The 13,574-nt window shown below is 43.5% G+C and overlaps 1 protein-coding gene across 1 annotated transcript in view; it reads right to left on the reverse strand.

The window, feature by feature from the left end:
• The window catches only part of NOX4 (NADPH oxidase 4), a 160,417-nt gene that overhangs the window by 22,868 nt on the left and 123,975 nt on the right, over positions 1-13,574 (reverse strand). Inside the window, exon 14 of the mRNA XM_075851448.1 lies at positions 3,965-4,084. Coding sequence (XP_075707563.1) covers positions 3,965-4,084 — 120 coding nt within the window. The remainder of the gene's footprint in view (positions 1-3,964; positions 4,085-13,574) is intronic.

The raw sequence follows: 13,574 nt of genomic DNA on the forward strand, positions 1-13,574 counted from the left end.
CGCACCAAATAGTGGCGCAGGTTTGGTGAGGCGTGTCCGCTGCGGGAATCCTGCAGGGAAAAAAAAGTTTAGACTTGCCCCGGCCGTAGTTTAGGTGACGCATCTCTCTCTTCTGAACGTAGCCCCGCCTCCTGGGATGACGCTGTAGACCATGTGACCGCTGCATCAGTCACATGGGATGAAACGTCATGACAGGAGGCCGGGCTGCGTTAAGAATAGAGGATCGCGTCACCAGGACTACGGCCGGGGTAAGTCTAAACTTTATCAATTTAAAAAAGTGCCTTTTTTTTCTTCTCTTGTGTGATTTTTGCGGCAGAACCGCAGCATTTCCGCATCAGAGGAGCAGCGATTCCACAGAATACATTGACATGCGACTTAAAAAGCCAAAAAGCCGCACTGCAGGACCATTATTTTTGCAGCGTGTGGATGAGATTTGTTCTAATCTCATCCACTCTGCTGCGACTGTGATACGCTGCGGATTTTCCACAATAAAATGTGTTGCATAAAATCCGCAGTGTTCATGCCTAGTGTGTTCCTACCCTAAGGCCGGATTTACACGAGCGTGTGCTTTTTGCACGCGCAAAAAACGTGGCGTTTTGCGCATGCAAAAGGTCCATAACCGCTCCGTGTGTCAGCAGCGTATGATGCGTGACTGTGTGATTTTCGCGCAGCCGCCATCATTATGACACTGTGTTTGTATGTTTGTAGCACGTGGTGCTTTTCTGTTTTCATTCATAGTTTATACGGCTGCGGAAGTGCTGGGCGTGATTTTCACGCACACATTGACTTCAATGGGTGCGTGATGCGCGAACAATGCACAAATATCGGACATGTCGTGAGTTTTACGCAGCGGACACACGGACACACGCTGCGTGAAAATCACTGACAGTCTACACGACCCCATAGAGTAACATAAGTCCGTGCGAGGCGCGTGAAAATCACACACGTTGCACGGACGTATTACACGTTCGTCTGAATAAGCCCTAACAATAAGGCCCAGTTCACAGAGTTTTTGGGCCTTGATATTGACTCGGACACTGCGTCAGAATCAGCACCAAAAAACTTCCAAAACCGCCTCCCATTGATTTAATCTGAAATCAATGGGAGCCAGTCGCGGAAAAAAGAAAAAGCAGCACGTCCTTTCTTGCCGCGGTTCCGCCTCTGACCTCCCATCTAAATCAATGGGAGGCAGAAAATGCATTTTTCGCTGCGTTTTTTGTCTGCTGTCCTCAATCGCAGCGGGCAAAAAACGCAGCAAAAAAACGCGGCAAGATAGTGTGGGCAGGGCAAAATCTGCCTCAAAATTCTTTAAGGAATTTTGAGGCAGGTTTTTTTTTTTGCCTGCAAAATACTGTGTGAACAGGGCCATACATAAACAACACTTTGAGATAATTTACTCACTGTGTCAGAAGAGCTGCTCCCACTCCAGTCCTCTTCCGGCGATGTCTTCCAGGGGAGGTCTTCGGTCCAGACGTCCAGTGCTTCACCTCCAGCCAGGCTCCAGGTAAGTTTTGTCCATGTGTGTCCGCGGCTGCGCGCGCTTCGTTCGCGGGTGCGCGCGCGGCCGGTCGCGGGTGCGTGCGCTTCGTTTGCGGGTGCGCGCGCGGTCGATCGCGGGTGCGCGCGCGGGCGGTCTCCAGTGCGGGCGTTCGTGGATGCGCGCTCGCGAGTGCGCACGCGCGGTTGTTTCATTGTGCGCGCGATCGGGTGCGCGCGCGGGCGGACGCTTTGACGGCCCCCCATGACGAGGGGAGGGGGCCCGCAGCAGCAGCAGCAGCAGCTCACGACATTCTTTTGGTGAAAAAAACGGGCCCCATTGCAGGGGCCCGTTTTTTCCTACCAAAAGAATGTCGAGGCAGTTGCCGGGCCCCCCTTTCAATTAGGTTTGGCCGGGCCCCTCACACCACTACCCCTAATACCCCCCTGATGGCGGCCCTGCCCCCTACTGTGATGTCCACATGTCCTAGTCGACCATTGGATAGGGATTATTGGCACAACTGTTTAATATTCCTTTTAACCTGGTTCTGCTTCTGCACAGGGGGTAACTTTGTGTAATAAGTGCTCAAAATAGCTCTCCACCAGAAAGAAGAAAAAAATGTCTCTCTAGTGCCCCCTATAGGTGACTACCCTGCAAGTCAATTTCTGACAATTTATAGGGCCTTGAAATATGACTATGGTTAATAGTCAAACCATAGACACCTGTCTGTAGACAGTTTGGAGTAGTTGTTCCTCATTAGTACAAAGTAGAGATGAGTACATTTCCTGCAATTCGTTTTAGGTTCGATTCGTGCCTTAATTGCCCCGGAAATGTGTGGCCGACTCGCAGGTCCTCTTCACATCAGATTATTGCCTTCCATTGAAGGTATATGTCGGGAAAATACCCGATGTAGGAATACAGTAGGATATGTTGCCCGAATGCTCACCACTTAGCCATCCAGTTGCGTCTAGCTGCATATACACAACCAGTTGTGGAGGGCTGTATAGGCCAGAGCCCCGCATTGGAATTTAGAGAGCTTTGGGAGCCCTGAAAAAACTCCTGACGTTACAGTCCTCACACAACAGCCACGGTGGATCGGGCTCTGCCGTTCCACTGCCCGATGAGACCTGTGAGTGCCCGGGAGTACACTCATCTTCTCTGCCGACCTCGTCCATGCTGCCTGCACTCCAGTCTTCTTACACACGAAGGAGTCAGATAACTCTCCTCTTGATGCTCTATTTCCGTGGCCTTTTGTACTCCGCACCAACCTGCATGGTGGCCCGACTATCCCCCTTTCAAAGCAGCCGAAGTCCACGACTGCTTTTTATCTCCCCTGGGGTTGCCCCAATGTTGAAACTGTCCATATATGTCACTACTTCTACCCAAGGGAAGCTTCAGTGGCATAGCTTTCCTGGGGGAAATAAAAAGCTGCTTTAACGGGGGATATTCAGGCTGCCGTGCAGTTGGCTGTGGATTACAAAGGCCGCGGATGAAAAGAGGGGATCACCTGACTCCCACTGGAGAGGCGGACGTAGGTCGGGCAGCATGGATGATGGTGGATGAGGCGAGTGCACTCCAGGAGGCTCAGAGGTCTCATCAGGGCAGGGATAACGGAAGCTTCCCCTGCCCGTGTCACACAAAAGACTCAAGGCTCTTGTGTAGGGACAGTTAAATCAGGATATTCACGAGGGCCAGTGACTCCCGATACTATGCCATTGATTTGTGTAGAATAGATTCGCTCATCTCGAGTACAGAGTAAGACCACATGCACAGGGTCGTGCCCGTAATCACGGCTGTGATTGCGTGCCGCCCACATTTTTGGGCCGTGCTCCCATACAAAGTATGCTGCAAATTGTCTTGGTAGATACACTGTAAAAAGGTGATAAGAATTGCGGACGGGACTAGGTTGGGATGGAGTTTCAGCATGCAAATAAGAATATTTCTATTCTCTGACTACAAGCAGAGATCTTGAAAACAGTGAGGTATTGGAGCACAAAGTATATTAGAAAGATGCATAACTTTACGTAAGACTAGAGGAGTGTTTCCCTATAAAAAAAACCCATTAGTCCTCTACTTTTAATATGGCAAATCCACAGGTGCTGTCCATGTACCACAGCAAAACTAGATCAGCTGAAAAGCCTTTGGGGAGCTCTAATAGCGACCCTATTGGTTGTCACCTAGATCTCCAAGAAACAGATACAACCCCCATTGTGTTAATAAAAACGGAGAAACGGTGGAGGAGAAAGTGGGTGGAGCATACATGCTGCTCTCTCCATTACAGTGTATGCCAACATATAGGACAGTGAATTTGCCACTCCCACCTATAAGACATCGCCTACGGAAACACCATAAATATCAACGATCGGAATACCCCCTTAATAATAATAATAATAATTTAAAAAACGTTAGCACCCATCCATACTGCTTTACCTATAACAAAACAATTCTTAGTAGGACAAACAAAAATCTGAGCATTGGTCTACGTACAATAATTGGTTGAATATGGACGCATATGGTGTGACTCCGATCCCGCCAGCAACACAAAGGCTGACCTCATAATTCAAGGCTTCTTCTGATGGACTTCCGAAGGGTCCATCAATATAAATTCTGCAGATACAAAAAAATCAAGAAAGTTTGTTATATCATCAGGCTAAACCTCCATGTAATGGTGATGGGAAGGAATAAAATAGTAACATGACTAGGGTATTAAATCAATTATTGAAATGTAATGTATTTACTGTACCCTGAACGGAGCATCAGGGACCTTTACATCTGCCATCATAGCACCAACTACACCCACTGGTGGCAATTATATAACAGACCGAGACATTAAGATACGACCATGACGTCCTTTCAGACAATACCAACAATGTACAGAGAAAAATAGTCAGATACAGTACAGAAATAGCTGCAATGTGTAAGAGCCGGGACATCAATACCAATACTAATAATAGTTGTAAACATCTGTAGAGAGGCAGGGATCAATACAAATAATAATGCAACATCTAAGTCGAGTGAAGAACTTTACCTCAGTGCCCTAAAGGTGAATTTCAGACACTTCTTCTTGACTGATTGATTGTTGTGCATAAGTGAAAATTTGATGATGAAAACAAAAGCCATGGAAGGGAAAGAAGAAGATATAACAGAGAAGGTAGAGAGGAGGGAGAAAATAGGAAATAAGGGAGGAAGGAAAAATATGGATGAAAGGAAGAAAGAAATAGGAAGAAGGGAGGGAGACCGGAAGGAAGAAAGAAGGCAATGGGAACAAAGAAGAGAAGAGGAAAAAGTAAGAAGGCAGATCGACAGATGCAAGGAAAGAATAGAAGGATAAAGGTCGAAAAAAGCAAGAAGGAAATTGGAAGGAAATAAGAACAGAGAAGGAAAAAACAGCAAGGGGGCAGAAGAAAGGAACGATTATATGTGGGAAAAGGAACAAACGAGAGAGGATGAAGACTGAACAAGAAAGAATGAAAGGAAGAAGAAAAGGAAGGAGACAGATGGTGAAAAATGGAAGAAATAAATCTATTATTATATGAACAAAAAAGAATGAAGGACGTCTGCAGAAGAAGGAACATGATGAAGAAAATGGAACAAAAATATTGTAGGGCTTCCCTACCCCTCATTTACTTTTTTTTTTTTTTCCCCTTCAGTTCTCTCTCTTCTTCATTTAAATTTTCTCTTCCCTTTCTTTCCACCTCATTTCTATCCTCTTCATTTCTTTCCTCTTTCTTTAACTTGCTTTTTCCCCCTGATTTCCTTCCTCTTTGTATCTTTCCTTTTCCCTACCTTTTTTTTTCTTTCCATTTTCCTTTCCTTTTTCCCTCATTTCTTTTTTTAATTTTTTCCTTTTTCCCTTAATTTTTTCCTCTTTTTCCTTTTCCCCACATTTTTCCTCTTTCCTTTACGCTTTTCCCCTATTTTTTTTTCTCCTTCTTTGCTTTTTCCTTTTTCCTAATTGTTTCCTCATTTTCCTTTTTCCTAATTGTTTCCACTTTTTCCTTTCTCCCTCATTTGTCCTCTCATTCTTTCCTTTTCACTCCCCCCTTATTTCTTTACCCTTCTTTTCCTCCCCCCTTATTTATTTCCTCTTCCTTTCTTTTCTTGTCAATTTCTTCCTGTTCAACTTCTTTCTTTCTTTCTTTTTCTCCTTATTTATTTCCTCTTCCTTCCTTCTAACTTTGAGCTACAGTAATTAACAATGAAATAAATAAAATGACCTGGTGACTGCCTTATAACGAGTCCTGGTCAGTATCAAGTATTCATTGGGAGAAGAGTGACCTGCTTTCCCCGTGCAGTGACCGACAACTGAAAAGCCAAACATTCCCTTAAGTGGATAATATATTACCCTGTGACAGCGCAAGAAATGTCCTACAAATATGTCAAAACAAGGAAACCTCGAAAGGAGAAAATGTTTGAACTGCCCATTATGATAAATACATCACCAATTAACTACTAATTTCTATCTGATTATTATATTGAGGGTTTTTCCATCAAATAATAAAAAGCAGCATGCCACCGCTGATGAGAGGGCAAATAAGAATATAAATGGGTTGCTTAGCTCTTATTTAGGAAGTAAATGAATGGCATATTGGTATTCATGCCTTTGGGAACAAAAACATTACGTGTAAACTCCGCAAAGCTCCTTGTGTAAGCAGCAGACAGCTGGGCCATTTGTGTTTGCTTGCATTCAGCAAATAGTTATAATGGGAATAGAGTTTGCATGCAGAATAGTACACAGCACTGGTACAAGGCATACACACAATACAAAATTGGCATCCTAGTGATCCCCCAGTAAGAATAAAGCAATATATGAACAGAAATAGAGTTTAGTTATACCTAGTGTGTAAACATAGATAGTGCTGCCTCCCTGTTTCTCAGTGTAAATGATGTAAGCTCAGTTAGTACTGCCTTCATACATATCCATGTAAATGATATAGGTACAGATAGTACTGTCTCCTTATATCTCCCTGTACATCCTGTCTGTACAGATAGTACTACTTCTCTGTATCACTTTGTAAATCCTGTCTGTACAGATAGTACTACTTCTCTGTATCACTTTGTAAATCATGTCTGTACAGATAGTACTACTTCTCTGTATCTCTTTGTAAATCATGTCTGTACAGATAGTACTACTTCTCTGTATCACTTTGTAAATCATATCTGTACAGATAGTACTACTTCTCTTCATCTCCCTGTAAATGGTGTAGGTACAGATAGTACTGCCACCCCGTCTCTCATTCTAAATAATTTAAGCACAGATAGAACTGTATCCCTGTCTCTCCCTGCAAATTATGTAGGTAGGGATAGTACTGCCTCCCCATCTCTACCTGTAAATGATCGAGACTTAAATAGTGCTGCCTTCCGGTCTTTCCTGTTAATTACGTTGGCACATATAGTACTATCTCCCTGTCTCCCCTGTAAGTTATGTAAACTGTTTAAAGAAAGACAAAAAATACACGGCGCACATAGTGCATCATCCCAAAGTGTTTGAGGAGATGGTGTAGGGGGTGATGAAGTTGTGCTCACCTGGTTATGTTGTGATAGGAGAACAACGTCTTAATGTGTTTATCTGTATGTGGAGGACTGCAGCCCAAAATTCGTATGGAGACCCTCGGTCTGTTATCAAGATAATGGCGTTCAAAGCAAAAAGGTGATCCAATCTTATTGCCGCTGTTCCTCTCTACAGCGAGTCTGTGACGATCCCCGCGATTTTGTTCGCATTAGCCATGTGTTTTTAGCCTAAGGAAGAGACTGGCCCGGTCTCGAAATGCGTAGCTATTTTATATATTTTTAAAAACACTGCAATAAATCGTTAACTTTTTACCACTGTGGTCACAGACCTTAATTTATTCACGAGACATCTCTAATGCGAATGAAATAGTGAGGATTGCCACGAGCGCACTGCAGGGAGGAACAGTGACAATAAGAGGTATCATCCTTTTGCTTTGCACTCTGTAAATGATGTTGGCATAGATAGTATTGTCTCTCTGTCTTTCCTGTAAATCATGTTGGCACAGATAATAGTGCCTCCCTATCTCTCCTTGTAAATAATGTAGCCACAGTAAGTACTGCCTCCCTTTTTCTCCTTGTATATAATGTAGGTACTTATAGTACTGTCCCCGTTTCTCCCTGTAGATTAAGTAGGTACAGATAGTACTGCCTCCATGTTTCTCCCTATAGATGAAGTAGGTACAGAGAGTACTCATTCCGTTTCTCCCTGTAGATGAAGTAGGTACAGATAGTACTGCCTCCCTGTGTCTCCCTATAGATGAAGTAGGTACAGATAGTACTCATTCCCTGTTTCTTCCTGTAGATGAAGTAGGTACAGATAGTACTTAATTATTTAGACACAGTTAGTGCTGCCTCCCTGTCTCTTCTGTAAATATGGACCCAAATAGTACTGCCTCCCTATACCTCCCTTTAATGATGCTGCCTCACCTTATTTAATTGTAAGCAATATAGGCACAAATAACACTGATTCCCTGACCTTCTAATGGGTATGATCAAAGATGCTGCCAAAAGGGTGAAAAAATGCGTAAAAAAAAGGTTTCAAATAAATTACTATGTTCCTATGGCAACAACACAAAGAAAAAAGTGGTACATGTGACGGAATTTTGCAGTAGCTAATAGATTTGGACGTTTTCTTGAAGACCGTCTCAATTTAAAAAACAAATATTAAAAAAAAAAAATAACTGGAAATCATTCCTTAAGATTTCATTTAAGAAAAGGGAAACATATGCGAGAAGTAAAAAGAAGTAAAGTATAACAATTAATACGTGTGAAATAAACAGGTCGTGGGCGGCATGGAAGGGATGACAGTTTACTTGACAACTAGCAATTCCGTCTGTGCCTCGCAGAAGATGACAAGAAATGAATAGGGGAAAGTCTTTTACAGGGAACCACAATCTTAATGTGACAAAGAACATACTAATGCACTTCAAATAAGAATTTTGGAGGAACATTATGTTCTTTACTTCCCTCTTAGGGTATGTGCACACACACTAATTACGTCCGTAATTGACGGACGTATTTCGGCCGCAAGTCCCGGACCGAACACAGTGCAGGGAGCCGGGCTCCTAGCATCATACTTATGTACGATGCTAGGAGTCCCTGCCTCGCTGCAAGACAACTGTCCCGTACTGAAAACATGATTACACTACGGGACAGTTGTCCTGCAGCGAGGCAGGGACTCCTAGCATCGTACATAAGTATGATGCTAGGAGCCCGGCTCCCTGCACTGTGTTCGGTCCGGGACTTGCGGCCGAAATACGTCCGTCAATTACGGACGTAATTAGTGTGTGTGCACATACCCTTATAGAGTAAAAAATATAGTTAATTCCACCCAGGACGGAAGAGCCAGGTCTTTATTCCCCTCTCTACATCCTTACCTTGGCTCTTCGCGCCAATTACCCCCACCCTTGTTTAATAGCAATCTAAGTCCTGTGAAGTGGGAAGTTCTGCATAGATACTCGTCACCCAATCACAAAGGGTATGGGACCCACCAGGACTCTCCATGGAACCCATAACAGCTGTAGGCTCTGCCTCTGTGATACATACACGCTTGCACTCTACCTAGGCTATTAAAGGGACTGTCCCAAAAATTATATTTGTAATCAATTAGTCGAGGCATATCAAGTTTTATTAGAGAGTTACATCTTCTCTTCAGGTGTGGCCACTATACATCAAATGAATGGAAGCTCAGCCGCACTTGCTCGGTCACCCACAGCTGAAATGAATAAGAGTCACATATTATTCCTCCATCATTCATTTGAATAGAGAATGGCCACCCATACACCGACACTTGTCTATTGAAGGTAAGTTACCTACAATGGTGAAAAACAGACATATATCCATCAGGTTTAACCAGGGGAGACTCAACAAACGCCTAGTGCACACATTTTCCTTAAAAGGGGTTCTCCAAGCATTTTATATTGATGGCCTATCCTTAGAAAAGGCCATCAATATTAAATTAGTGGGGGTCCGACTCCCGGCATCCCCACCGATCAACTGATTAATAAAGGGTGCGGTATTAGTTGCTGCGGCCTATTCCCAGTTTACATTTGTAGGGGTTGTGCCTGGGATTTCAGTTCCGATCCGATTTAAAGAGGATCTGTCACCAGATTTTGCAACCCCTATCTCCTATTGCAGCAGATCGGCGCTGCAATGTAGATTACAGTAACGTTTTGTTTTTTTAAAAACGAGCATTTTTGGCCAAGTTATGACCATTTTTATATTTATGCAAATAAGGCTTTCTAAAGTACAACTGGGTGTGTTTAACGTTAAAGTACAACTGGGCGTGTATTATGTGTGTAACATCGGGGCGTTTTTACTTTTTACTAGCTGGGCGTTGTGAATAGAAGTGTATGATGCTGACGAATCAGCATCATCCACTTCTCTTCACAACGCCCAGAGTCACTCACTTCCTGCCCCAGGTCCTGTATCGTGTCGGACGAGCGAGGACACATCGGCACCAGAGGCTACAGTTGATTCTGCAGCAGCATCAGCGTTTGCAGGTAAGTAGCTACATCGACTTACCTGCAAACGCCGATGCTGCTGCAGAATCAAATTTAGCCTCTGGTCCCGATGTGTCCTCGCTCGTCCGACACGATGCAGGACCTGGGGCAGGAAGTGACATCACAGCGTGATCTCTCGAGAACACGCTGTGTGTCTGTGCACTGCCAGAAGCTGGGCGTTGTGAAGAGAAGTGGATGATGCTGATTCGTCAGCATCATACACTTCTATTCACAACGCCCAGCTAGTAAAACAAGTAAAAACGCCCAGATGTACATACACAATACACGCCCAGTTGTACTTTAACTTTAAACACGCCCAGTTAAACACGCCCAGTTGTACTTTAGAAAGCCTCATTTGCATAAATATAAAAATGGTCATAACTGGTGACAGAGCCTCTTTAAGTAAATAAGCTTGAGCTGCAATCCCAGGCACAGCCACTTCAGAAGTGTACGGTGATGTTCCTGGTAAACACTGAAGAGGCCGTGGCGAGGAACGGCACCTTCAGTTAGCTGATCGGTGGGGGTGGTGTTAGACAGACCCCCACCGATCTGATATTGATGACTTATCCTAAGGATAGGTCATCAATATAAAAAATGCTTGGTGAACCCCTTTAAAACTTTTGGTGCCACAGCCAGTTTTGGCATTCATGACACAGGAATATTTTTAATCTCCACCTTCCGAGAGCCTTAACTTTTTTTATTTTTCTGTCAAGGTAGCCGTAAGAGGGCTTGTGATACATACAATGGATTGTATAACTTTTATTAATCTTTTTTGAGGGGGTAGTAAAAAAAAAAGAGCAATTCCACCATTATTTTTTAGTTTTGTTTTTACAACGTTCACTATGCGGTAAAAATCACATTGTTAACGTTATTCTGTGGGTCACTAGGATTACGGCGATATAAAATTTATATTGTTTTTTTTTCTTCCGGTTATACTACTTTTGCACAATAAAAAACACTTTTTTAAAATAACATCGAGGGGAATTAATCAACCTTTATACAGCAGTTTTCTGGCATAAAAAATTTGGGACTGGGCCCAAAACTTGCAATTTGCGTTGCCGCCCTTGCTACTTTTGTGAAGAGGGTGCAAGGCTTCCTATAAAAAAGGGCAGAGCCACAGCAGGCCGACCAATTTATTATAATTTACGCTAGAAAACTGTTGTAAATTATAGTGGAAATCTACGCCAGCGTTCACTCTGTGGAACGTAGGAAGGTAGAGTCCATGTCGGGCCCCATACTTTGCCCCCTTCCTGATCGGACTACCCTCCTCCGGACAATTAAATAAAATAATGTAAATTAATGCTTACCTCTCCACTCCTATTCTCCCCTCTGTGTCCGCTCAGGCTCCTTCAGCGTTCCGCGGCTCATACAAGGTCTTGATGCTGAGCAGCGTGCGGACGTTGTTGGTGACGCAACATCGATGACGTTGAGCGCCGCGTCGCATATAAAACAATGACGCTGCTCAGCATCAGGACCTTGTATGGGTCACCGTACTCTTAAGAGGACCCGGATGGGAGAAGATAGCGGTAAGTTTACTTTTTATTTTTTTATGTCCGATGGTGGAATGTATGGCGCACGGCCGCAGCTGATGTGCAACGCGGCCATTAGAAAGATGCGACAGATTCAGTAAATTCCACCATACAGTGCTCACATAATACCAACAATGACCAAACCGCTCCATAAACAGAGTAACATAATAACAGTGCTGTAAAATGCCTAAATAATACTGCCATACAAATAATAATAATAATAATTGATTAAAAGAGTTATCCAGTCGCTAAAAATTGATGGCTCATCCTCAGGATAGGCCATCAATAGCTGATGGGTCGGGTCCGATGCTCTGTATCCCCGCCGATCACCTCTTTTGAAGGGGGTGCAGCTCACGTACGATCATTGCATCCCCTTAATTTTTCTTGCTCACTGTGAATCATAAACACGGTTGTAGTGGCGATCCACAGTATTGCAGCCTTTTTACATTCACTTTAATGGGAAAAAAGGTTGTAATACTGTGAATCGCTGCTACATCTGTGTCTACTATTCACAGTGAGCAAGTAGAAATGAAGGGGAAGCAGCGCTCGTACGAGAGCTGCACCCCCTTCAAAACAGCTGATCGGGGGTCCCGGTAGTCGGACCCCGACCCATCAGCTATTGATGGCCTATCCTGAGGATAGGCCATCAATTTTTAGCGACTGTACCACCCATTTAACAATGTAGATCTAAAATAGAATTATAATTGTGGAGGAAAAGCCTCTGTATGCAGACGTTCACAATCTCCGAGTGGAGTCCTCTTCATGTTAAAAATAGCTGTAGGAAGCAATCAGTATGGGAGGAATTTCCTCTGTGTTAATCCTCCGGTCTCGGGGCTGGCTGCATCATGGAGACACTTTTTTTTTTAATTATTAGATATGTCTTCAATTGACCTCCTAGGTGACCAACAAATTATGACTGCAGCGCGTACAACCTTTCTGCTACACACTGACTTTGCTTTAGTTTCACAGAACCATTAGTCCTCAACTACATAAATATTCATTGCTGTGATCTTTATTTTATTATGCATATTTATATATTTTTTTGTCATTTTTTCACTGGCAGCTTTCCAAATGTGATGGAACTTGTACATTTCAACCTGCAGATAAATGCTATTTTCTGATCTTTCAGGGAATATAAGTGGCACTTAAGTAAAAAGTGTGAAAGTCTTGCACAGCCCGTGTGGCCTGAGATTATCTCAGATTATCTCACCCTCCCGAGCAATTTGCTATGAAAGGGTTTGAATAGCTCATATTTTGTTTTTCCTGGCCATACAGAGGTAGCCATCTTTATGTTGACTCTTAACACATTAAAGGGTAACTAAACGTTAGACAAACTTCTGACATGCCATAGTGACATGTCAGAAGTTATGACTGGTGGGGTTCTGAGCACCAATCGCGTTCCGCCGCTTTGTTTCGGTTCGGCTTTTTCCGGATAGCCTATGTAGCGGAGTACGGGATCATAGACTTTCTATTGAGTCCGTACTCCGATACATTGATTTCCGGAAAATGCCGAACAGAAACGAAGCGGCTCAGCGCTCACACGAGCACTTCTGCTGCTTCGTTTTAGCGATTGGTGGGGGTCTCAGTGCTTCGACCCCCAATCAGTCAAACGTTTAGTTACCCTGTAAATACACAGTGGCAAGGAACTTTAATTCAATTTTCTAATTACTTTTCAATGCCTTTTGTTGTGTGATATCACGCTGCAGAAAGTTATCGGAGTCAAGATAAACTTGCCTACATCTGTGCATATTAGATAATGCTCGGTGGATCCCGATGTTTCCAGTGTGACCATCTGATGTCTATGGCCTCAGCCGGACAATCCCTTGAAGTCTATTGTCACAATAAGCACCACTGGAAGTATTTGGAAACCGCTTATCTTCCTCTACAGAATTAACATTCACATTAGTCTCAGCTAAATGGACATGGCAATGTGAGAATATTGGAGGATTCAGTGCAAAATTATTCAACGCCCTAAAAGTCAACAGATAACAAATCCTCCTCCATACAAATACTTGATAGGACCACATATTGCTGTAAATACAGCTTTAAAGGGGT

The sequence above is a fragment of the Rhinoderma darwinii genome, chromosome 2 (genome assembly GCF_050947455.1).
Source record: "Rhinoderma darwinii isolate aRhiDar2 chromosome 2, aRhiDar2.hap1, whole genome shotgun sequence".
NCBI classification, from domain to species: Eukaryota; Metazoa; Chordata; class Amphibia; order Anura; family Rhinodermatidae; genus Rhinoderma; species Rhinoderma darwinii.